Below are 27,661 nucleotides of genomic sequence, written 5' to 3' on the forward strand. Positions count from 1 at the left end.
TATGAACTTTTTTCTTAATGTCACGGTTATAAAAAGTTTATAATTACTATTACTAGTATATTAAATAAAAGACCAATAATTTTATAAGAATATGGGTTTTCTGAGCGTGTTCTTTTACACATTCTCACCACCTCCCCTGCCTGGTCTGCACCACCGGCTCCCCTGCAGCCACAGGGATCTCCTACCTGGCGTCCTGCTCCTGCTCCCACCACTGCCCAGGGATCTAGTCTCAACTGAGTTGCCAGTATTCCCCTTCCGGGCAAACTGGCTGTTGGCTCCCCAGCTTACCCAGAATAAAGCCAAAGATTTAAAAGACAGTTGACGACCCCATGCCACCCCTTAACCTCTCAGCCTCGTCTCCCCCTGCCTGCCCAATCCCCACAAACCACACTGGCTTGAACTTCCCTCTACCTACAACTCTCTTCCCCCAGATTCTGCAAGACTCCGTCCTCTTTCAGGTCTCAATTCAGGCGTCACCTCCTCAGTGATGCCTCACCTTGGGCCCCCGTTGGCCCCCTCATCCCTCCCTTTCCCCCTCACCCCATCTTTTTACTTTTTCTCCTCAGCACTACCTGAGGGCCAGGACTTTGGTCTTCACTGCTTTATCTCTGCACAACACATCCTACACAGCAATTCTGAAAAGATAAATTTCAAAGTCTGTCTGACCAGTATTTATAGAAAGTGACAATTACTACGACCAAATTCAAAATTGTAAGTGGTAGTACAGATAATACCACACCTGAAAGACACACTAGGCTGGGTTCTGGTACAGCGTTGCTACTTTAAGTAATTAATACAAGAAACAGGCTTCTTACCTCCTGAGCAGAAAGAAAGTGCACATGGAGTAACTTCCTTTCACTGTCAACCAGAGGCAGAAATGTAATGGTGACATCGTCATCGGTGTTCAGGTTAGCACCAGCACCTCGGTTACCATAGCCATCATTTTCCATGGCAACCAAAGCAGAGAAGTGGCCCCTTGTATAGCCCAGAGCAATCGGACTTTTCCAACAAAAACTCTGTTCCCACAACAAAGGCAAATACACACCTGGAAAGAGGGAAGAAAATCACAATGAGATTTTCAGGATGTGATTGCAATGTGCATTAAAATAATAAACAAGAAAGTTCCAAAATACTCACGATAATGGCTTACCTTGAAACCGAGTATATCCTAAAGTTTCTCCCCGGAAACTTTTATAATATTTTACTCCATAAACTATAATTGGTCGTCTAAGAATATGTGCAAGTACAAAAATGTGGGTCTGTTCCAAACTTGCTCCAGGCTGTACAGAACAAAATAAAAGAAAGCAAATTCTCTTTAAAACATTTATTACCACCCCGGAAAACTGATGTGTATAACACAATGCTACCCTCCTTCATTACACTATCTCAATTCATTTAAAAAATACAGTAATACTACTGTCAAACTAAAGAGTTTGCTTCCTCAAATAACAAAGTCCAATAAAAGAAATCTGCAAAGTTTACGTACAGGTATCCTTCATTATCCGAACTCAAGAACTGAACAGATTTGGTTAAAAACTGATTTCAGAAACAAGAGATTCAGACAGCAAAGGAAGCTTGATTTATATAACTGCCTTCTGGTTAAGTTACTTGTGAAAGTACTACCTACAACAAGGTCCACCCGAAGTAAAAAGATGAGCTTCGTTATCTCACACAAACATAAATGGCTGCAAATGGCTGCATCACCTAAGGCAAGAATACGCAACAGGTCTCCGTCCCCCACAACGATTCTGACAGCACCTTTACAGGAGGTGCATGTCTCAGAGGTAAAACAGTCACTGTGAACCCTGCCCAAATGGCCCAAAGACAGAAGGTACTTCCCTCAGAGGGTACTAATGAATTATGATGCTTTCTGCAAAGAAAACAAGTGGTTTGTTGTGCATATATTTGAAGTTTACAGTTTAGTATATTAATATGCTTCATAAAATAAAACTAGCATGAGTGTGAGGGACAGCCCTACACAATACATCTGTAAAAGTTCATTCCCCAGTTAGTTAATCCTTCCTGTCCACGGCACCTTCTCCTCGGCCTACGTCACGTGGACAGAGCCTCCTCGCCTGGGGAGCCTTATGAGCATCACAACTGGATCCTCAGGGGCCTGACAGCTCGGCATCAGCACCCACTACTAGCCCAGTGATCTTGGGCAAGTGTCCCCTCGGACACAGAATGGGAGCTAACCCGTAGGTAGGTAAAACAGGCATAAAGCCACCATTTTTTAAAATTTTATTATTTTTTAAAATTTTTATTGGAGTATAGTTGATTTACAATGTTGTGTTAGTTTCTGCTGTACAGCAAAGTGAATTGTTATACATATACCTATATCCATCCACTCTTTTTTAGATTCTTTTCCCATATAGGTCATTACAGAGTATTGAGTAGAGTTTCCTGTGCTATACAGTAGGTCCTTATTAGCTATCTATTTTATATATAGTAGTGTGTATATGTCAATCCCAAAAAGCCACCTTTCTGAGAGGACAATATAACTGAAGAGCAATCTGAGGAAATATTTAAGAGGTTAGCATCACCAAGTACAACTTTCATTTGGACAGTTGTTTAATCACTTAATATAAGACATGTTGCCCTCCCTGTTCTGCAGCGAGGACTTGCCTATGGTCCCAGAGCTGATAAACAGCAGTCACTAGAACCCAAGTCACCCGCTGCCAAGTCAAGCGCTCTTCCCTTCATGCCACACTGCCTCCAACACGGTCTTCATGTAAACCAAGGCATTTAGACCAGCTGCCTCACTCTTCTCATAGGAGCAACGTGCCCTGAAGCATTCTTACCTGACTAGCAAGAGAGAGTATAAATGCCCAGTCTTCTTGCCACTGTTCTTCTCTCAAGGAAAAATGTAAACCAAAGCTCTGAGAATACCAGGACTCCCAATCTTTCCAACGCGTATAAAACCTAAAAGCAACAGAGTAAAAAAGAAGCCTTTCTATAAACAGTTCATTTAATGTTCCAATAATTTATGTAATGTAGTCTTTAAGCAATTCAAATGCAGAGATTAATAATTAATTTTACCTGGCTTGCAGTATATTTTTCAAATTAAAAATGCCTCCTTTCTGCTAGCAGACACCTTTTAACATATCCTCAGACATAATTTGATTCACCACCCACCAAATTTTCATCAAAACTACAAACACTAGTGATGAGAACAGCTGATTTCAACTGTCTACTATTGGTTTACAAATTAAAAATAAAAACACTCAAAATCATCTGAGAGGCTGGATAAAAATCAAAGACACTACATTTCTCCACTAATGAACAGTATCCACTACTTGGTCACAGACTAGAAATAGCCCATGTGTTTACAAGAATATCAAAATCACTTCCTTGAGATTTCATTCATTAAATAAAATTTTTGATTATCACATGACAATCCAAAAAAAAAAATCACTGTAACTACAAGAACAATCCCTTCTTCATGCTTAATACCTCTTTAAATACTTCAGCCTAATAAATTATGAAGATTAAAAATCAAACTAGGCCACTGGTAGACTGAATTACTAAAAGCAAAACATTCTTTTTCCTTAGATCAAGTATACAATTAAATAAAGCCAGATATAATTATGCTCAAAACTGTGATCCACTGTCTTACAAAACAAACCAGCAAAGACCTCTGAAGACAGACATTTAACTTGTTTGTAACATTACATTCCTCTCACATGTAGAGGAACTATCAGAAATCCCCAATACTTTTATGTATTTGAATTCTAGGTAAAAGAATCAAAAGATCAGAAAACATTCTTTTGCTGTTGTTAAAAAGTTAAGGTATTAAATGTCTTAGTGTCACACGTTTCTTTAGAGTAACTTAATGCAGGGCTCCGTAAAAAGTAAATTAATATATTTTAAATTTAAAAAAGAATGTTACAGAGGCTTAACTCGTTTGATTAGAAAAAAACACTTTTCTATGCCAGATAACCATAGGTTTTTTCTTTTTAAATCAGGAATGTAAGTTTCAATGCCAAATGTTTAAAAATAAAATATGGATATTCCTCTTTTAAAATACCTAAGATACACAGAAATATATTTCAATGCACCAATGACAAAATACATTGTTTTAATAAGTTCGAGGAGAAATATCATGAAACACAGAAAGTTGCTGCAGTTAAGAAATTTCTTGGTTACTGCCTAGGATCATTTTATGAATGAGATAGCTAAATTTGCCAGAAATCAAATGATGACTTGACTCAAAACTCAAGAAGACTGCAGAATAAGGGTGTTCAAAAAATATATTTTAAAAATAAGCATGTTCAAATAATCACACCCACCACACAAAGACCTAAACACTCAAGCTACCTGGCTCACTGAGAACAGACAAGCAAACCAAATCCAGGAATACAAGACCAAGTGAGACAGCAAGTTTGGCTTTAACATTCAAAAGTCAATTCCGGGCTTCCCTGGTGGCACAGTGGTTAAGAATCCGCCTGCCGATGCAGGGGACATGGGTTTGAGCCCTAGTCCAGGAAGATCCCACATGCCGCGGAGCAACTAAGCCCGTGCACCACAACTACTGAGCCTATGCTCTACAGCCCGCGTGCCACAACTAATGAAGCCCGTAGCCCCCGCTTGCCACAACTAGAGAAAGCCCGCGAGCAGCAACGAAGACCCAATGCAGCCAAAAATAAATAAGTAAAAATAAATAAATTTATTTTTTAAAAAAGTCAATTCCACATTCATGGATGAATTCCACATTCAGTGCAATCTCTATCAAAATCTCAGAGGACTTTTCTGCAGAAGCTAGGACCTAAAATTTATCTAGAAATCCAAAGAATTCAGAATAGCAAAAAGAATCTTGAAAAAGAAGTACAAAGTTGGAAGATTATACTCCTGATTTCAAAACCTACCACAAAGCTACAATCATCAAGAAAGTCTAATGTAGGCATAAGGACAGACATACATATCAACAGGAAAAAATTGAGAGTCCAGAAATAAACTTTTACTTTTATGGTCAAATACTTTTTGACAAAAGTACCAAGGCATTTTGAATGGGGAAAAAAAATAAACAGTACTGGGACAATTGGATATCCATGCAAAACAGATGATTTTAGATCTTTACCTCACACCTTCAATAAAAATTAGCTCAAAATGGGTCACAGACTTTAAATGTAAAAGCTAAAACTATGAAATTCCTAGATGGAAACACAGGAATAAAACTTTAAAATTTTAAATTTAAAAACTGTAAACAACTATAATAAATATGCTAAGGGATCTAATGGAAAAAGACAGCATGCAAGAACAGATGGGCAATGTAAGAAGAGAGATGGAAATCCTAAGAAAGAGCCAAAATGAAATGCTAGAGATCAAAAACACCAACAGAAATGAAGAACATTTTTGATAGGCTTATTAGTGGACTGGATACAGCTAAGCAAAGAACCTCATGAAGATACAATACAAACCTCCAAATCTAAAAAGCAAAGATAACACATATAGAAAAAAAAAAGAAGTGAATTTCAAATAACCATGGGACAACTACAAAAGGTATAACATACAAATGACAATAATAGAGGGAGAAAAAAGAAAGTAACGGAAGAAATATTTGAAACAATAATGACTGAGAATTTCACCAAATTAATGTCAGACACCATACCACAGATCCAGGAAGCTCAGAGAACAACAAGAAGGAAAAATGCCAGAAAAACTACACCTAGGCATATCATATTCAAACTACAGAAAATTAAAGAAAAAAGTCCTGAAAGAAGACAGAGTATAAAAAACATCTACCTGGGACTTCCCTGGTGGCGCAGTGGTTAAGAATCCTCCTGGCAATGCAGGGAACACAGGTTCGAGCCCTGATCTGGGAAGATCCCACATGCCACTGAGCAACTAAGCCCATGCGCCACAACTACTGAGCCTGCGCTCTAGAGCCCATGAGCCACAACCACTGAGCCTGCGTGCTACAACTACTGAAGCCCGTGAGCCTAGAATTCGTGCTCCACAACAAGAAAAGCCACTGCAATGAGAAGCCCGCGCACCGCAACAAAGAGTAGCCCCCGCTCGCCACAACTAGAGAAAGCCCACGCACAGCAACCAAGACCCAACTCAGCCAAAAGTAAATAAATAAATAAATTTATTTAAAAAGAACAAAAAACAAAAAACACTGCCTATGTAGAAACAAAAGACAAGAATTATATCCGACTTCTCAGAAACCATGCAAGCAAGAAGAGACTGAAGTGAAATATTTTAAAAGTTGAGACAAAAAAACCACCAAACTAGAATTCTATATCCTGTGAAATTATCTTTCAAAAGTAAAAGAGAAATAAAGTCTTTCTCAGACAAACAAAAATAGAGGGAATTTGTTGCCAGAGACCCGGTTCACAAGAAATGTTAAAAGAGTTCTTTAGAAAGAAGGAAAATAACATAGATCAAAAATTTTGATCTACATAAAGAAAGGAAGAGCATTAAGAAATAAATTGAAGATAAAATTTAAACTTTTTTTTATTCTTAATTGATCTAACAGATAAGTTTATTCAAAATAATAACAATATATTTGATTATGCATGCTTACGTATATATATATTGTGTGTGTATGCACACGTGAGCGTGTGCGCAGGTATGTGCTTATGTATGGTTACATATAAGTGAAATGAATGACAATAAAGATACAAGGGACAGAAAGGAATTAGGATTATTTTGTTATTATGAGGTAATGACACAACCCATGAAGTGGTACAACGTTATCTGAAAGCGGACTTGGATGAACTGTAACAATATACTGCAAACTCTAGGGCAACCACTAATAAAAGTTAAAAAAAGAAGTATAACATATGCTAAGAAAGTAGAGAAAACAGAATCATAAAATGCTCAACTAGAAACACGAAACACAGTACAAGAGTGAAAGACAAAAACAGGAACAAAGAACAGGGCAACAAGTAGAAAACAGTTACAAACATGGTAGTTATGAATCCAACTATATCAATAATCACTTTGAATGTCAATGATCTAAATGTAATAATGCTGACAACATCAAATGCTGGCAAGGATATGGAGCAAAAGGAATTCTCATTCATTGCTGGTGGGAATGCATAACAGTACTGCCACCTGGGAAGATCGACTGGCAGTTTCTCACAAAACTAAACACATACTCTTATCAGATAATCCAGCTATTATGAACTTTGGTGTTTACCCAAAGGAACTGAAAATCTATGAACACACAAAACCCTGCATATGGAAGTTTACAGCAGCTTTATTCATAACTGCCAAAACTTGCAAGCAAAGTGTCCTTCAGAATGGATAAAGTGGGTACATCCAGACAATGAAGTACTTTTCAGCATTACAAAGAAATGAGCTATCTAAGCCATGAAAAAACACAGGAACCTTAAATGCACATTACGAAGTGAAAGCAGCTGATCTGAAATGGCTACATATTATATGACTCCAACCACATGACAGTGTGGAAAAGGCAAAAACAATAGAGACAGTAAAAAGACCAGTGGCTGCCAGAGTTAGGGAGGAGGAAAGGATGCACTGGCAGAGCACAGAGGATTCTGGGGCGTTGAAAATACTCTCTCTGACACTGTCATTGTAATTCTCTGTTCAACACTATCAATAAATGGTGGACACATGTCATTACACATTTGTCCAAAATCGCAGAATGTATACTAAGATGAACCCTAATGTGAACTACGGACTTTGGGTGATAAGGATTATTGCCAGTGTCGGTTCATCACTTGTCACAAACGTACCACTTTGTGGGGGATGTTCGTAATGGGCGGTTACGCGTGGGAGGACATGGCAAACAACAGTGCCTTCCTTTCCATTGTGCTGTGAACTAAAACTGCTCTCAACAAATTAAGGTCTAACAATGTATACAGAGAGGCACAATAATAAGTTATCCAAAGATGATATTTCTAAGAGAACTGATTTTTCACTGATTTTTCCCCTTATTTATATTAATTACTCCCATTTGGCTCTCTATTTGGATTGACATGTCAATCAAAGGCAAGTACAATATTCCATCTTGAGCACTTGAGCCGGTTCAAATCATAGACACCCTATAGAACAGCACAGCTACCACCACAAAAAAAATGTCCTATCTTGAAGTGATAGGAGGAAGGGTTTAAATAAAAGAAAATTACTTTCTCAGTTCTCATTTAGATATTTTATGACTTAAAAAAAGTCCCATCCCACCTGATTCGGATTATGAGCAAAGGAAACCCTAGCAAAAAGCTGATTTAAAAGGAGACTGGGGCTTCCCTGGCGGCGAAGTGGTTGAGAATCTGCCTGCTAATGCAGGGGACACGGGTTCGAGCCCTGGTCTGGGAATATCCCACATGCCGCGCAGCAAATAGGCCCGTGAGCCACAACTACTGAGCCTGCGCGTCTGGAGCCTGTGCTCCGCAACAAGAGGGGCCGCGATAGTGAAAGGCCTGCGCACCACGATGAAGAGTGGCCCCTGCTTGCCGCAACTAGAGAAAGCCCTCGCACGGAAACGAAGACCCAACACAGCCAAAAATAAATTAATTAATTAATTAATTAATAAAAAAAAAAAAAGGAGACTGCACAAGTGATATACTGGCTGCTCCTCTCCTGACCTAGGACAGGGCCCTCTCATTCTACCTTCTAATAGTCATAAAAGAGCCCAGTCAACAAACTTGTCACAACTCAAAATAGTCAACAATTTAATCGTTATTCAGTAAGGTTAATAGCTAATATATTTGACCCACATCATTGATGCCTTGAATCTATGGCAACAATGCCTCCTCTCTCCCCATTTGATAATCTTCATCCCCTCTCCACCCCAAGATACTGAAAAAGATGTCTATGTGATCACTACAATCCTTGCAGCTTCCCATGCCTTAACTGTAAAACATCAGGTGAAGACTCTGTATGGCAGGGATTGGAGGAGGTGGTACCAAGGTGCTCTTTATTTTAGAAAGCCTGTTCATATGCCAGCTGAAGCATCCTTTTAGAACCAAGGCCTCCATTACCAAACGATCTGCTACAATAGCACTTACCAGTGGCTGCACTCATACAACCTAGGTCCTTCTCACTCTTAATAGCCATCTTGCCCATTTTCTACCTCAGATTATGGCAATCTCTTTCTTTTTCTCCCTACTTTCACATTAGACTTTTGAGACTTCAAATGACTCAAAACTAGAATTTCAGTGCTAATACAAATGTAAGTGACAACTCCAGTCCAGAAGATCACCCGCTGCCAGCTTTGAGAAGCAGGTAGCATAAAGTTCCCAAACTATTATTATTAGTAGCCACCAATGTCTTTTTTTTTTAAAGCCCTCACAGCTAGGAAAAGTAGATATCACCTGCTGAAATTTACAGTACACTTTCAACCTTACAACAGGGTCAGAATATTACTACCAGAGGAAAGGCTAGAGCTGCCTTTTAAAAAGGACTTGCAAAATGGTAGCTTTACTAAGGTTCAGATCTAGTTTCCAGGCTGAGCAGCCAGACCTCATCCACACCTAGAGGACAGATCTATCTTTCCAAGGGCAGAGTCACATTAACTAAACCTACAAGGCAGACCTGTAAAACCACAATATCCAAAATGACTCTCATCCTCTTGGTGTGGGCAGGCCCACACAAACAGCCAAATCATCATTAGGATGTTGTTTGATGAGCACGTAATCCAATCTAGAGAAGTCAGACAGACTGAACATTTAATGACATCAGGCTTACCTGGCCTGATGAATCGGCATCACAAAAGGAATGGTATTGCCCACACTACCAGATCAATCCAGAGCAATCACCGTCCACTAAAAGGCACAAAGTCCTCTCCCCTGGACAAGGGCTGAATGTCTAAACCATCAGTTCTGAATGACACATTCTTTCTTTAGCTATCCAATCAGGTTACCATCTGAATTTACAGTTCAAGACTAGTCATATACTTGATTGACTACTGGATTTTTTTTAAAAAAAGGATATTTTTGAGACAAGCTGAAAGTGTGATTTGGACTGTATGCTAGATAACTGAGTCAATGCTGATTTTCTTAGATGTGGTAACGAGGATGTGGTTGGGCAGGAGAGTATCCTTGTTCTTAAAAGATGCATGCTGAAATACCGAAGGGTAAAGCATCAGGATGCTTAAAACTAACTGGCAAAGGGGAGTGTTCAGGTGCATAGAGATGCAGCACCTGTGGCAAAATGTTAACAATTAACAACTGGTCAATCCAATGAAGGAGATGTTGGGGTCCCTTGCACTGATTTTTTTTTTTTTAACTTTTCTGTGGATTTGAAAACTTGCAAAATAAAACGTGGTCTTAAGACTACCTGTCTCAGGAAGAAAAACTCATAATACACAATCAATATAATTTCTTAAAGTTGAACAGAAATACGAAATCAAAGCTACTTTAAAATATGAGCACCAGAGCTGACCAACAGACACAAAATACAGTGTACATATATGTAGTTTAAAATTTTCCACTAGCCACACTAAAAATAAATAAACAGGTGAAACCAAAAAAATAAAATATGAGCAAAGACCTTTCTATATTTAAGACCACTACTACAACTTCAAATGTTTCTATTTTAAAGCTTAGCAAAAAGATATAAAAACCACTGAGGTGTTCAAAGTGTCTGAGTGTCGAAAACCAAAGTTTTTTTCCCCCTAGCTTCCACAGAAAATATAACAGACAAAAAGTATCCCACCACTGTAAGGAAATGATTCAGCCAGTGCACTCCTGGATTTAAAAAGGGAAGGATGTCAGCTCACCAATGTGAACAGTCATGCAGGCTGTCATGCAGGGCTTTCCGAAGCACCGAGTCCTTGTCATAAATGCCCCAGGTAGCTTGTAGTACTGAATCAAGTAAGCAGTCTCCTGCAGTCCGGTTCCAAAGTGCATACAGTCGACTGTCCAAACGTGTAGCCAATTCCAAGGACCAGTTTATAATTGGAGATTCTTCTTCTAACTCTATATGAAGAATTTAAATAACATGTTCATATAAAACATTAATAAAGGAAATTGAAGATGATTCAAAGAAATGGGAAGATATCCCATGCTCTTGGATTGGAAGAATTAATGTTGTTAAAATGGCCACACTACCCAAAGCAATCTACAGATTTAACACGATCCCTATCAAATTACCCATGACATTTTTCACAGAACAAAACAAATAATCCTAAAATTTACATGGAACCATAAAAGACCCAGGATTGCCAAAGCAATCCTGAGGAAAAAGAATAAAGCAGGAGGTCTAACCTTCCCAAACTTCAGAGAATACTTCAGACAATTACTACAGTAATCAAAACACCATGGTATTGGCACAAAAACAGACATACGGAACAATGGAACAGAATAGAAAGTCCAGAAATAAACCCGCACACCTACGGTCAATTATTCTTCAACAAAGGAGGCAAGAATATACAACGGGAAAAAGACAGTCTCTTCAGCAAGTAGTGTTGGGAAAGTTGGACAGATGCATGTAAATCAATAAAGTTAAAACACACCCTCACACCACACACAAAAATAAACTCAAAATGACTTAAAAGACTCAAATACAAGACATCACACCATAAAACTTCTGGAAAAGAACACGGGCAAAAACATTCTCTGATATAAATCGTACCATTTTTTTCCTTAGGTCAGTCTCCCAAAGCAATAGAAATAAAAACAAAAATAAACAAATGGGACCTAATCAAACTTACAAGCTTTTACACAGCAAAGGAAACCATAAACAAAACAAAAAAACAATCTGTGGAATGGGAGAAAATATTTGCAAATGATTTGACTGACGAGGGCTTAATTTCCAAAATATACAAACAGCTCATACAACTCAACAACGGAAAAACAAACAACCCAATTGAAAAATGAGCAGAAGACCTAAACAGACATTTCACCAAAGACATACACATGGCCAACAGGCACATGAAAAGGTGCTCAACATCGCTAATTACTGGAGAAATGCAAATCGAAACCAGAATGAGATACTACCTCACACTGGTCAGAGTGGCCATTATTAAAAAGTCTACAAATAACAAATGCTGGAGAGGGTGTGGAGAAAAGGGAACCCTCCTACACTGTTGGTGGAAATGTAAGTTGGTACAGCCATTATGGAAAACAGTACGGAGAGTCCTCAAAAAACTAAAAATAGAGTTGCCATATGATCCAGCAATCCCACTCCTGGGACATATCCAGACAAAACTATAATTCAAAAAGATAAATGCTCCCCTATGTTCAAAGCAGCACTACTCACAATAGCCAAGACATGGAAACGACCTAAATGTCCATCAACAGATGAATGGATAAAAAGATGTGGTACAATGGAATACTACTCAGCCATAAAAAAGAATGAAATAATGTCATTTGCAGCAACATGGATGGGCCTAGAGATTATCATACTAAGTGAAGTAAGTCGGAAAGAGAAAGACAAATACCATATGATATCACTTATATGTGGAATCTAAAATACGACGCAAATGAACTTATCTACGAAACAGAAACAGACTCACAGACATAGAGAACAGATTTGTGGTTGCCAAGGGGGAGGGGAGGAGGGAGAGGGATGGACTGGGAGTTTGGGGTTGGTAGATGCAAACTACTATATATAGGATGGATAAACAACAAGGTCCTAATGCAGAGCACAGGGAACTGTACTCAATATCCTGTGATAAACCATAATGGGAAAGAACATAAAAAAGAATGTATGTATAAGTATAACTGAATCACTTTGTTGTACAGCAGAAATTAACACAATATTGTAAATCAACTATACTTCAATATAAATAAGTAAGTAAATAAATAAAATGTTCATTTCATGCTTCTGCAATTAAGAAATATTCAGTGGAAGAAAGAACCTATTCTCTAGAAGTTAACAGATTTATATGTAATTTATTAAAAAACACCTAAATAATTCTGATCAATTGAAATATAAACCTTTTGAGTAGTTGAAACACCTTAAGGCTCTAGAATAATTTACTCCATTTTTAAATTCTTCATGATTTATTTTCTAAAAATTTTTAATATGAAAATATACTCATTCTAGAATAGGAAACAGAAAACCAAGGTTTAAAATTTTTTATACCTTTATTCACTCTACCACAGTTAAGAGCTATGAATGAGCACTTTTAACAGCACAATACAACACTGTTCTTAAGGACTTTATATTTTCAATTTAAAGTAGAAATAAAATATGTTGACCATACACCAAACTATTTCAAAACTTACAAAGCAAAGCAAAAAGTTTATTGAAATCAATAAAAGATAAATTATACTCATTAATTCCATGCTTACCTTTTTGAACATCTCTATCAAGCACCTCATCAAATAATTTTTCTTGGACTGTTGGAGGCAAGTCTTCAATATCTACAAAGAAAAACCAGATTTAGAAAATCTTTATATGTCTCATAACTTAAAAAATTTGATGCCAGCATCTAACAGTAACTTCCTCTAAAATAACTCCCTTTCCACTGAAGGCTGTCGAGTAGCGTCTTTTAAAAAACATGCATGTACCTCGTGTGTGTGTGCGTGTGTGTGTGTTTATGAGGTGTAAAATATTTCCTTTCTGTACTTCATTATCAAAACTGTGATCTATTACAAACAATAAAAAGAAAATCATTTGGACCAGTAATTATATACAGCTATTATCAAACCAACAAGAGATAACAAATGTTGACGAGAATGTGGAGAAAAGGGAACCCTTGTGCACCAGTGGTGGGAATGTAAACTGGTGCAGTCACTATGGAAAACAGTATGAAGGATCCTCAAAAACTTAAAATAAAACTATCATATGATCCAGCAATCTCACTTTTGGGTACACAGCCAAAGGATATGACAACAGGGTATCGAAAAGGTATCTGTACCCCCATGTTGGTTGCAGCATTACTCGCAATAGCCAATATATGAAAACAACCTAAGTGTCTATCAATGGGTGAATAAATAAAGTAGATGTGATATATCTATACAATGCAGTATTATTAAGCCATGAGAAAGAAGAAAATCATGCCATTTGCAACATACGGAAGGACCCTGGAGACATTATGCTAAGTGAAATAAGCTCAACAGAGAAAGACCAATATTGCATGGTATTACTTACATATGGAATCTTAAAAAAAAAAAAGTCAAACTCATAGAAACAGAGAGTAGAAAAGCAGCTGCCAGGGGCAAGGCAGGAAGGGATAGGGAGAAACTGCTAAAAGAGTACAAACTATAAACCATAAAATGAAGACAGCTAGGATTAAATGCAAAACATAGTAACAATAGTCAGTAACGCTGTATTGTACAATTGAAATTCACTAAGAGAACAAAACTTAATGTTCTCACCCAAAATATAAATAAATAGATAAATAAATGTGAGGTGATGAATGTGTTAATTAACTAGATGGGGGGAATCTAGTTAATTAACAGTTAACTTTCACAATGTATGTATAAATCAAATCACCACAAAGTACACTTGAAATATTTTACAATTTTCTTTGTCAATGATAACTTAATAAAGTTGAAATAAAAGAAAAAAGAACAGAGCTATCTAATATTCAAGTTAAAATAACAACAACAACAAACAAACAAACAAATTTTTGTCTGTTCTCTTCCCCCCACACTCTCAACCTCTGCTCAGGACTGTTATTTTCAGACTTTAGAATCTCCTTATACAAGTTACTGAGCCATTCATTTTGGCACGCAGATTTCTGTTTTCCTCACCTTCTCAAATTCTCTATGCTCTGTTCAGTTTACTAATTGAGTAGTCTAGAGTAAGAAGCATTACCCTTACAAAAATGTTTTAAACTTACAACTATTTTCAACTTAAAATCTAATCATCACTTGAAGTACTAAGTTTAAATATAGAGTGCATTTCAAATGAAATTTGTCTGATTTTAAAAAGCTTAGTTGTTACTTTCTACCATTTTGTAAATACCTCTGTTCATATCGCAATATAAAAAAAGCTCAAAACACTCAAAACCAAAATATAAGTTTTATTTAGAAACTTTTGGCGTTTAGTGCATTTATTCAATGCCAACTGACAAATAACAGCCTGGAAGACATTTCCACTTGTCATGGAACTGAAAAATAAAAAGTTGCTTCACAAATATAGTAGAAATTAATGTAGTAAGTGAAGAAAGTAATGACACTTTCAAAAGAATGCCAGTATCTTTGACTCAAATAACTTGACTCTACCCATCAAAAACCCATGTTCTGATCTTATCTCCTAGTATCAGGTAACCAATAGTTATCTATGAAAAGAAAAAGAAAAAAAGCAGACTGATAATATTCTAAAATAAAAACAAAGAGAAAAATAAATGGATAAAACAGACTTTTTTAAATATCTGAGGCTCACAAAGAAGTCACTTATTATCAGCTGCTGTCTTCCTGTCAGCTCTAAGGCATTAGTTTATAAATGGCCCTTGTACTGGTCACTTCCAGTAAAACAGGGTAATCAAGTAATTTAAGATCCACATATAGTAGCTAAGTTATGTTTTCTAACAGAAACATTTTTATTCAGACATTAAAAAATTATAATAAAGTGGAAATTTGTTTTCACACAGAGATTTGGAGTTACCTGCTGGCAACGTAAATGTTACAAGGTCAGTTAGGAAATAGCAAGCAAAATCCCCCTTTCTCTGATGAAGAGAGGCAGCTATCTCACGCCGGATTTGCTCTGTCAGTTCAGGACACACCATTGCTGGAATACACTTTGCGGCTTGTTGAGACACCTTAAATACAAAAGAAACTTTCCTCTACATCTCATTTATCATCAGTGGAAGCAGAAAAAAACAGTGTATAAAAGAAATTACCAAAATTTCCCAGTAACTCAAGGTGTTTTTGTTTTTGTTTTAAATATATGAGGTACTGGGTGTGATTTCCTCAGTAGTATAAGTATATATCAGTAAAACTTCCCTGGAAAACAGTGATAAAAATGCTTTGCCCTCTCAACTCAGTAGTTCTACTTTCTAGTGGAGTTTATCCCAAGGAAATACACAAAGATGCATATAAAAATTTATGTAAAATGGAGTTGTTCACAAACGTTCATCACAGGAGGGGGAGGGAGGACAGAAAACAAAGTAAGAATAACCATCATGCCCCTAATAAAAACATTCTTAAAAAACCAGGGAATTTTAGCTCACGGAGAAAGAGGAAAGTACAAACACTCTTCTCCTGCTCTGTTAAGAATATTTCAAGTAACTTGACTTAGAATAAAGAAAAGCATGATTTTTTTTTAATAAATTTATTTATTTCTAGTTATTTTTGGCTGGGTTGGGTCTTCGTTGCTACACACGGGCTTTCTCTAGTTGCGGGGACGGGGGCTACTCTTCATTGTGGTGCGCGGGCTTCTCATTGCGGTGGCTTCTCTTGTTGCAGAGCACGGGCTCTAGGCACACGGGCTTCAGTAGTGGCTCGCAGGCTCTAGAGCGCAGGCTCAATAGTTGTGGCGCATGGGCTTAGTTGCTCCACGGCATGTGGGATCTCCCTGGACCAGGGATCAAACCCGTGTCCCCTGCACTGGCAGGCGGATTCCCAACCTTTAAAGGGTTAGTTCCCAATGATTTCAAATCCCTCCCCACTTGTTACAATTTTGATTTTTTTTTTTTTTGGGCCGCACCACACAGCACGCGGGATCCTAGTTCCCCGACCAGGGATCAAACCCGCACCCCGTGCTGTGGAAGCGCGGCGACTTAACCACTGGACAGCCAGGGAAGTCCCTATAATTCTTTAATTTTTTAAAAAAGCATCCGGTTTCTCCGAGTGCAGAACAGACAACAAATCTCTGAAGTAGTACAATTCGACGGGAATGAAATCTGAGCACCGGTGCAGTGAGCACTACCACAGAGAACCTCTGAACAAGGAGGTGGCTGGAACTTTCCTGTCCTTTTTGAATAATGAATAACAACAAACGATGAAAAGACACTACCCTACATTTAACTTGTACTCCTTTTGTGGAGCTCAAGAAATCTATATACAGAGAATTCTGAAATCCAAGGTGAGTATCTGCTAAAGAGGAAATGAGTCTGGTGTGACCCTGAGCGAGCCAGTTGGCTCTGTTCTCTGCTGTCACTACAGACGCAGCCACTAACCTGGACGACCTTCCTGAATGCAGACTTCCAGTCACAAGTGGGGCTTGGAGCAGCAGATCTTCCAACAAGCCACACAAAGAATAAGTTTTACTGATAATGTCATCTACATAACACACATGGACAGCTTAACTGTAATTACTATTAAGGTAAGTAAACAGTATTTCAAAAACCCTGCATACCCAACACAACCATTAGACATCCTATTCTGAAAACTACACAAAAATTCAATTATCCTAAACTTTACTAGCCAGGATTACCAGTAACAATGAAATTGTCACCACATCTTATCTCCATGAGCCCAATCTAAGCAACACTAAAACTGGGGAAAACCAAATATTAAATATTTTCAGAATATAACGGACTATTTATCAAGTCAAAGCATTAAAAATGGATCTCAAAAGTAAATTCAAAAATAGCTTATCCCAATGTGCTAACCCTCGGCCCCTTTCCAAAATCCTGGGAAGATTTTTTTCAAAAACAACTTGGACTGAAACCTGAATATTGCAAACACCCCAAGAGAAACCTTATAGCTGGTGAATGGCCTCTAAGCTTCCTTCTCCCCCACCATCCTTAAGCATACGTCCCTGAGGCCTGCCTCTCATCTTCTAGCCCAGGGGTCCCCAATCCCCGGGCCGTGGACCGGAACCGGTCTGCGGCCTGTTAGGAACCGGGCCGCACAGCAGGAGGTGAGCCGCGAGCGAGCGATGCTTCACCTGCCGCTCCCCATCGCTCTCATTACCGCCTGAACCATCCCCCCACTCCCGCCTCCCCTCCCCCAGCCCGTGGGAAAACTGTCTTCAACGAAACCGGTCCCTGGTGCCAAAAAGGTTGGTGACTGCTGTTCTAGCCTCTTCAACCTCATGAGTCTCAACCATCTCCTTAGGCTACTGGTTAACTTAGGGTCCATGAACTTGGGAAGGGACCATGAATTAGAATAGGAATTTCAATTAAATTTAAATCTTTCATTTTCACTAACCTCTTGCCTACATTTAAAATGCATTTTCTTATACATCACATATATTTAATATTCTGATAACTATTTCAATATAACCGATTTCCTTTGTAATCCTATTTTTTATTTTATACATTTAAAAACAGTATTTTGAAAAGAAGTCCATAGGTTCCACCAGACTACAAACAGCATCCATTATCTAAAATCCAATTAAACCCCCTGGCCCAGACACATATTCCCAAAATATAATGTTCTCCCGTTCCCAGCCCAAAAGTACTTGGCTCTGTGCCCTGTCTGCAGACACATCCCTTAGTCCAGACTCATACTCTCCCCCTTCCAGTCTCCCTGATGGCCCCTTCAGTTCTGTCCTGTAGAGTGCCTACTCCATTGAGACTAAATCCCATCACTGATTTTGTTCTTCCCCTAGAACAAGCCTCCTTTCCACCTCCCCCATCTTGTAGCAGGGTGGTCTATGTGTACCACAGAATATAGCAAAAATTATAGTATATCACTTCCTACATTAGGTTATATAGAAAAGACACTACAGTTTCCACTTGAACCATTCTCTTGCTCTCTCCTCTCTTGGATCACTTGCTCTAGGTGAAACCAGCTACCACATCACAAGCAGCCCTACTGAGGGGCCCATGTAACAAGGATTTGAAGCCTCCTGCCAACAACTAGGTGAGTGTACTTGGAACCAGATCCCCTAGTCCCCGTTGAGCCTTTTGACAACTGTAGCCCTGGCAGTTTGTAACCTCATGAGACCTTGAGCCAAAATCATTCAGCTAAGCTGCTCCTGGATTCCTTACTCTCAGAAACTGTGATAACAAGTGTTTGTTGTCTTAAGCTGTTAAGTTTTGAGGGGATTTGTTACACAGCAGTAAATAATAAATACACTGGGGTTCTACTGTCTTCCTGCTGTTAGTCCCCAGAATGCTCTGAAGAGGTCAGTGACTTACACCAGTCCCTCCAGAACCTTCTCACAGTCCTCTACCAGCCTGAGAGAAGCCTATGGATCCCCTAACGACTGGAGCCTTGGCTCACAGCTGCCTTCGGTCTCCTGTCTCCAGCCACCACCAGCAACTGTAACTCCACACGGCAGCCCTTCCACTACACAACTGGGCATCACAACACAAATGCAGCCAGACCTCAGATACTACAGGAACTACTTCTTACTGTTCCATCCCATGTTCCAGAACTCTGGTCTCTCTACATCACACAGCTGCTTTTCAAACAGTCCCCTTCTCCCTTATCCTCAGTAAGCCTGTCCTTTGTTTTCAGCATGACTGTCTCTCAAGCCCTCCTTTGCTCTATCAGGTGCCCCTGCTTACAACGGACTCTTACCAAACTAAACACATGGCTAGCCATCTCAATCATGCTTTCATCTAACGTTCATATTTATTAATCCCCTCACCCCATGCTTTGTACATCAATGTTCCCAGATATTGGCGAACTTAAATGTGCAAGTAAGCATACACAGGAGTATACTGACCAAATTGGATTTGAATCCACAACTGATCTAACTCTCTGCAATTTTACCCTATTTCTCTTATCATTAAAAAAAAATGACCTGGGGAATTCCCTGGTGGTCCAATGGGTAAGACTCCACACTCCCAAGGCAGGGGACCCAGGTTTGATCCCTGGTCAGGGAATTATATCCCACATGCATGCTGCAACTAAGAGTCCGCATGTCGCAACTAAGAGTCCGCATGCCGCAACTAAGAAGTCCGCATGCTGCAACTAAGAGCCCGCATGCTGCAACTAAAGATCCCGCATGCCGCAACTACGACGTGGAGCTGCATAAATAAATAAATGAATAAATAAATAAATATTTTTCTTTAAAATTACCTGGATAATATAGTCACATCCTAATTCATTTGCAACCTCTGTCCTTTGTAACATGTCCCTAGTTGTCTAATCCAGAAACCCCAGAATCAACTCTGACCCTTAACTCACCATTACTCCCCATGGCCAATCTATCCACTTAGTTCTGCCTACATCACCAGCATCTCTCTCAAACCAGCCCACTTCTTTCCTTTTCTGTTGCCACTACTGTCCCAGCAGAGTTCCTGCCAGCATCACTGCAGTGTCCTGCTAACCAGGCTTGCCCCTCTCTAAAGTGAGCAGCCAAAACACACTCTGATCTTGTCACTCCCCAGCCCCTCTACCTAACCCTTTTTAAAGCCTTATTCTGCCCTCAGAATAATTTTCAAATTCTTTGGCCTAGAAGATCCTTCACACTGCGTCCCCTACTTGCCTCTCTCACTTCCCCTTCGCCATCACAACCCTGCTGAGCTACCTGCAAGTTCCAAATTCGCCACAAATACCACCGCCCTTGCCTCTGAATAAAATGTTTCCTCAACTCCCTTCTCTCCACCTACTGTTTGAGGCCTACTCCTTCACATCTCAGCTAAAATGTTACCTGCTACAGGTAAGAAGGTAAGATACCTCAAAACACCTTCTCAAGCACTCTCCACAGCACCTGGCGTTTACATCTCTGAAACTGCACTCTGGGGATTTCCCTGGTGGCGCAATGGTTAAGAATCTGCCTGCCAATCCAGGGGACACGGGTTCGAGCCCTGGTCCGGGAAGATCCTACATGCCGCAGAGCAACTAAGCCCGTGTGCCACAACTACTGAGCCTACGCTCTAGAGCCCGCAAGCCACAACTACTGAGCCTGTGTGCCACAACTACTGAAGCCCGCGCGCCTAGAGTCCATGCTCCGCAACAACAGAAGCCACAGCAATGAGAAGCCCACGCACCTCAACGAAGAGTAGCCCCCGCTCACCACAACTAGAGAAAGCCCACGAACAGCAACAAAGACCCGAGGGAGGGAGGGAGAGGGAGAGAGGGAGAGAGAAAGAAGGAAAGAAAGAAATTTTTTTTGAAAAAAAAAAAAAAAAACCTGCACTCTCTACAGAATAACTGTACCTGGAGATTCATTGAAGGAAGAGCCAATGTCTTCACAATTATACCCCTTTTATGCACAGTACCTGGCACATAGTAGGTACTCAATGTTAGCTGAATGAATGACAGATACATCCCAGTTTTTTTTAAATCAAACATATGACTCAAATATTGTAGCAAAATGTCCTGTTTTAAAAACACATATCCTTAAAAATTATTTACTTCTGTTGAAGTCTAAGTTTAATGTCATTTTAAAAAGAGGATAGAAGATTGAATCTAAAACATTTAAGAACTGAGAAACATTATAACATCAAAAATGAAAACTAAAGAACACATTTCCTTCATATAAAAGAATGTTTAATCAAAATGCCACACTCACCTCTGTAAGCAATATTGCTAGCATATCCTGCCTCTGAAAACGTATAGCCAGATGTACCAGAGTATAGCCAACATCGAAAGCAGAAGGACGGTTCAGCAAGCGCACTTCATCTGCAGTGAGCTGACGGGCAATGTCCCCTCCTGATGATTTGTATGCTTCTATAGCAGCTAAATCACCTTCTACAACCCCTAAAACAAGCATCAAGACAGAAAAAAGTTCAATTTTATTTTTCTTCCAAAAGCATAAACCTGTAGCATTCACTCTAAACTCTGATTCTCTGTGCTTCCTGGATCCCGGGGCATCATTTAAATGTGCTATAGAATATAAGGAAAATTACAGTGTATTCCTTTCCCTTTCATTTCCTTCCAGAACTAGAACTGCCTAGTTAGGCACTTACCATCACATTAGTGCTGGTTCCATGCTCTGGTAATGTTTAGAGAAATTATTAGAATATATTAATTGGATCAAAGATCAACAATCTAGTGTGAGTAACTAGACTTCACAAAAGACACTAAGTTCCTGTTCTGGTCCTGGCTCTGCAGAAACCAAGGAGACAGGGATGTGCTTCCCGTTGGTGTTGGGCTGCTTTTGCCCTTTATTCTGCCTTTCTTTTTTTTTGGCGCACCAGGCAGCTTTGCGGGAGCTCAGTTCCCCGACCAGGGATCAAACCCAGGCCCACAGCAGTGAAAGCACCAAGTCCTAACCACTGGACTGCCAGGGAATTCCCTAGGCTGCATTTTTAAAGCTGGATCAAAACAAATGCTGAGCCTTCCACACTACTGTTTTGTTAGCTTGGAGACAATTTAGAGCAGTCAAAAAACATTTTTAATGTAAGTAAAAGTTAGCAATATTTTGATTTCAGAATTTCTCATAGCCAAGTCTTCCTTACACCCATTAAGAATTATTAATACAGTAAAACTTGAGCTAGATTATTTTGAACAGAAACAGGCTAAAATAAAACACTATAAACCAGGTGGGGAGTAGAGATACAAAACAAGTATCAATTTTTCCAAATCTATAAAGAACTTTCCATTCCCACTGAACCATGTTATTATTCTTAACACAAATTAATGTTAGGTAATGACAAAAATCCTATTTACTAAGCAGTACAGTACATCTATGGATAATAAATAGCCTTGGCAAAAAATGAAGGTGTAGGTTAGCTTCAAATTTACCACAAATAGTATTAAACACACACACACACACACAAGACTGTAGGACTAAATAACTTTGTTTCCTAAATTTCATCAAGAAAAATGTGTTACATAAAATGCTACTACCAGCTAGAAATATTCTTAGGGTATTTTTAAAAAAGCCTTTTAAACTGCTATCTTGAATTAGGAATTAGATAAATAAGACCTATTCCTTAGAGTATTACAGATTGGTACAATGCAACAAGTTCCCCTGTTATTAAAAATAACAAAGCTTTAAAATGATAATTTCCACATTCACCGAATGGCCATGACACATAAAGCAATATACTAGGCACTGTGAGAAACATAAAGACAGTAATATGATTCCTATACTCAAAACAGTCCTTCATCGCATTTGTGAGCCATAAAAAGCCAGCTTCCAAGTTTTCCAACTCTGGGATCAAGATCCCTTCTGCAAAACTAGATCCTCTCACCAGAAAAATGACCCCCTCCCCTTGAAACATACATTTTTCAGGTTAACAATCCATGATTTCAAATGAGAATACCTTATAGAAATTTTTATTTTCACAGCAATGTAGGTTAATACATTCCTCATTATAAACACCTAAGGACAGCTGGAGCCCCCACTGCAATACATAAAGGACTTCAACACACCCTTACAAGGCTTAGTGCCCTGGAGAAATCATCAAGGCTAAAATGTAATATAGTTGGCATGAGATAAGGGGAGGTGAACCTTCTCAAAAGGGCAAACCTGAAGAACAGACACACAAATGCTTGTTTTAATGAACAGATGAGAATAATCTAGTAGAGCTCATAACTTTTTGAATAACTTAATGCCGTATATTTTTTTCAAACTGAACATGCCCTACTCCATTTCCTTTTGTGTGTATACATTTCCTTACGAAGGCAACTACTGTTCACTTCAGTTCTATCAAAGCTATTAATAACTATTTCTAGGTGTGTGCAGTATCACCACACCTTTTACAGTTTTTAGCTTCAACCTAAAAATATATATTTATAAAATTTCTTTGTATGATGTAAGAAATGTTCTAGGCACTTCCAAAAGCAACACAAGGACCAAAAAGTCTGATCAATTTACCTGAAAAGATAAAGAGGAAGACCTGCACAGTGTATGTATATGCGTGTGTGTGTGTAAATACACACATATATTCTTTTGTTTCCCAAAGACAAAGATGAAGTAGTCTAAAGGTAAACGTCAACTAACTTTGTTCTTTTGGTTGGAGGAAGGGGCGATCTTCTAAATCACTGTCTTCACTATTTTTAGCTAACTCATCAAATAGCTGATGTCTGAAAGAATCTCATCTTAGAAATACTTGCTTAAGAATTCATTGTCTCTCTAATGTTTCTGAAGGATTTCTGTAATTAGAAACTAATTAGCTAGTCGAAGGTGGGGAGGGGTACAGACCAAACAGCACAACAAAGTCAGCAACTGTGCTTTGGAATTATGATTTACAGTCTGCCTTCAAACTAAATGTTTTTTAATAAAAACAGAACTTCAAATGATGAACTGCATGGTATGTGAATTATATCTCAATAAAGCTGACATATACACACACAAACTGGACTTCTATTTGGCCTAATCCAGGACATCAAAAACAATTATTTCCCCTGACCACAAGCTCTTGCACTAAACTGCAAATAGGGAATCCTGCCGCCCCTAGCATGGAATATACACAGGAGGGCAGAAAATGAGGGTGAACAGAATAGGGATTCTGTTCTCTATTCATCACAGCATAAAAAACCTCCAAACTTCCTAGAACATGAAAAACACAAATTTAAGTATAGGGACAAAATAATATTTAAAAGAAAACTATTTTATTGTCTAATGTTTGGGAATATATAATTCCATTCTTTTCATTAACCATAATTAAGAGCTCACAGTTACAGTAACTGGTGAGTTTTTGGCTACAAAGATGAGTAAATTTATTACAAATCAAATTTCATGAGAATGTCAATGAACTGTCCTAGTTTTTGTTGTATCTCTATTGCACACTGCTCAAGAGGAGCCAGTGATTAAAGTTTCCTCACAGATGGGCTTTCACTGTAAACAAGGTGCCTAAAGGATGTGGCCTATACTGAGATAATTTAAGTTGTAGCTACCACGTGTTTTCTACTGGGGGGGAAGCATCAGATTATATGCAAAACAACTTAGAAAATGTCTGAGTTCTTCCCATAACATTACATTTTTACCACCTTTTAAGGTTACGGAATAAAACGGAAAGCAGAAAAAAAGTAAAAGAGTTGACAGGGAGGAAAATACAGTAAATAAATCTAAGTGGTAAAACCTCACTTAATGTAACAAAGATCCGGAAAAGGCGGGAAAGTTCCAGCAGAAGAGAAAGAGGTGACGTACACATGCTTTCTAGGTTACTGATGACATATCACACTATCTCCAAGAGTAACTAAAGCATCTTTCTCTTAATATGTTGTTTTGAAAATTTAACAAACGTTAAATATTACATGTTCTGTCCCTTCCTCTTCCATGTTATAAAGGCAAATTAAAAAGACAGCTGAAGGCACTCTAAGAAGATTAACTTTATAAAACTAACCTGCAGTATCAATGTACATTCAGAATTGAGTGAAATACACAACTAGCTAAGTGGTGGTGCATAATTACAGATAAAGGAAAGTTAATATACTTTTAAAAACATAAAGATCTGAGAGTAAGTGAAATTAAAAAAAAAAAAAAAGCTCATATTGTTCTGTAAGCTGGGCCAGGAGTAGAATTTAACATATTTTGAAGTCACGGGTCACAACTCCCTGGGGACACTTCACAGCTACTATGGAACTCCGTTGGTTAGAATATGGAGCTGGCTCATCGACGTTTAGAAAACAGACTTATTTTTTCCCCCATATATGGCACCGTTTTCAAAGTTTTGCCTTGTTTCTTTTGACATAAAACCATAATGGTAACTAACTTTGAAAAGAATGCCAAATGGTAAAAAAAAAGCCAGGACTTACCTGAGCCCACATGGGCCAGCTCAACACTACCCTGGAGTTCTATGGTAGCTGTGACATCACAGCATGGTTTATGCTGTGGGGTCAGGGTGGACTTGGAGTCAGCTGGCACAATTTCAGGAGCCCTTAAAGAGAAAAGTTAGTTTTAAGTGGTAATGTTCAGAATGTCCTTTACCATGGTCAGTAGAAAGATGCAGATGTGGGTGGCTACGAGGTCTGGGTAGTTTTCCTCTACTCAGAGTTTAATTCACTTAACTGTCTTTGCATATTAAAAAGGAAACTATACCACCCAGTTATACTTTTTCTTCATACTCCTAACCATTTGTCTATAGTTCAAAGACAAACTTGGCTTAGACAGACACAGCAATCTCTTTCAATACTCAAACATGACCTTCTTTTCAAATAAAATGACCTCAATATTTTTAAATGTATCTTAAGTAGACACAAGCTATGGCAATCCCAAAAATAGTTTGAGCAGACCAAACAAATCACCTCCCAGATGCATTTTTTACATAATAACCAAAGGCAACAAGTTAAAATCTACCATTTCTATTCCTAGAATAGTGCTATTGAACAATAATCTTTTCAAAAAAACCAAGAGATGAAAATCACAAATTGGAAATAAATTCTTAATCTAATCTATACTTTATCACAATGGGTTTCTATTCAATTCATTCAATAAACTTACTCCATTATGAAAACATTTATTGATTGACTGATTGATTGCCACGCCATGCGGCTTGCAGGATCTCAGTTCCCCAACCAGGCATTGAAAGCAGTGGAAGCCCAGAATCCTAACCACTAGGCCACCAGGGAACTCCTGAAAATATCCTCTTCAGAAAAATTTAAAACTCAAATGATAGGGAAGTCAAAATAATCTCTAAATAAGGCCTTTAAATGTTCTATTATTAACCATGACAAACTACGTCAAATGTAGCTTATACTTGGTGCTCTTACCTCCTTAAATCTTTGATCAGATTGTTAACAACCAAACTGCTGTGAAAATATAAATCCCCAAAGTCATCAAAAAAATACCTGAATTGATAGAGTACCTTCATAAGAAAGAAGATCTTGCCATGCAGGAAGAATTACTGCTAAAAGCACAATGGAAGGATATGAAGGAACATGTCACAAAGTTATCTTTGGGAAGGTGATCAGAGATGAGGACCAGTGTTAATGGGTTAAAGATGAATGTGAGTTACAATCAGAAAGGTTACTTAAGATATTCCCAAAAAGTCAACTGAAGGGATATTAAAGTTCTTAAAACCTGAGGTTCTGGTCAAATAAAATAGTGTATGTCAAAACCACATTCTGCACTGAAAGCAAGTCCCAAAAGTTTTTGACTTCAGGTAAAAATTTCATCTGTCAAGTTATCCTGGCCAAATTTGAAACCAAATATTAGACTTTTAGAATTATGCTATTTTAGATTGGCCTTCTAAGAGGAACTGAATAGTCTAGCCACTCTCTTTTACCAGTGAGAAAATTAGACGGTAAATAAGCATTTTAAAAGGGACGGACAGATAAAAAGAAAACCTCTCATAACATAACTTTATACTATTCAGATTATGTCCATATAACTCTTCTTCTAGCCAAAAATACTGATAGAATTAAGACAGAGAATCATCAAATTGGAAGAGATATTTAAAAGTTAGCGCATCTTGATGTGGTTCCCAAGTAGAAGCACAAAACAACAAAGTCCCTATAATTCGCTACTGCAAGAGAAGGTTCCACAGCTTCCGTTAATGCTCATGGCCCCACAACTATCCACATAAAACTATGTATCTACCACCGAGTGGTAGATGTTTCCCCAAAGAGTTTCAGGCCCATATATCCGACAACCCATCAGAATCCTCACTATGGCATGTCTAAAACTGATCTTCATGTTTTCTTCGTTTAGGAAAAAATGATACTGCTATCCAACCCAAGTGTCCAAACAAAAAACCTGGGTATCTTTCTTAACTCTCCCCTCAGCCCCAATATCAATTCTTCCAAGTTTTATCCATCCTACCTTTTTAAAGTCTCTCTCAAATACATCCCCCTTACCCCATTTTCCACTGCCTGCACCTTAGGTCAAGGCCACACTCTTTCTCACCTGGATTGCTATAATTTCCTCCTTAAAAGGTCTGCTTGCCTCTACTGCTGCCCCCTCCCAATCTAGCCTCTAGGCTATGACCAGAGTGAGCTTCCCAAACCACAAATCAGATTAAGGCAGTCTCCTTCCAAATGTTTACCACTGCCCTTACATTAAGAGCTAAAATCTTCAACCAGATTAACAGGCCTTGAAAAGTCCAGCATTACCCTGCAGCTAT

At 38.5% G+C, this 27,661-nt stretch overlaps 1 protein-coding gene across 4 annotated transcripts in view; it reads right to left on the reverse strand.

Annotated features, from left to right (window-relative positions):
- The window catches only part of ZRANB1 (zinc finger RANBP2-type containing 1), a 70,639-nt gene that overhangs the window by 3,699 nt on the left and 39,279 nt on the right, over positions 1-27,661 (reverse strand). For 3 of the 4 annotated variants that reach the window (XM_057530388.1, XM_057530386.1, XM_057530387.1), the window contains 7 exons: positions 21,220-21,407; positions 15,469-15,622; positions 13,206-13,277; positions 10,688-10,886; positions 2,802-2,922; positions 1,151-1,280; positions 816-1,045 (listed from right to left, as the gene is read on the reverse strand). In XM_057530388.1, the coding sequence (XP_057386371.1) occupies positions 816-1,045; positions 1,151-1,280; positions 2,802-2,922; positions 10,688-10,886; positions 13,206-13,277; positions 15,469-15,622; positions 21,220-21,407 (1,094 nt within the window). Of the gene's footprint in view, positions 1-815; positions 1,046-1,150; positions 1,281-2,801; positions 2,923-10,687; positions 10,887-13,205; positions 13,278-15,468; positions 15,623-21,219; positions 21,408-25,355; positions 25,478-27,661 lie in introns of all 4 variants that reach the window. The other variant, XM_028164285.2, reaches the window with a different exon arrangement.

This window comes from Balaenoptera acutorostrata, chromosome 16 (genome assembly GCF_949987535.1).
Source record: "Balaenoptera acutorostrata chromosome 16, mBalAcu1.1, whole genome shotgun sequence".
Taxonomy (NCBI): domain Eukaryota; kingdom Metazoa; phylum Chordata; class Mammalia; order Artiodactyla; family Balaenopteridae; genus Balaenoptera; species Balaenoptera acutorostrata.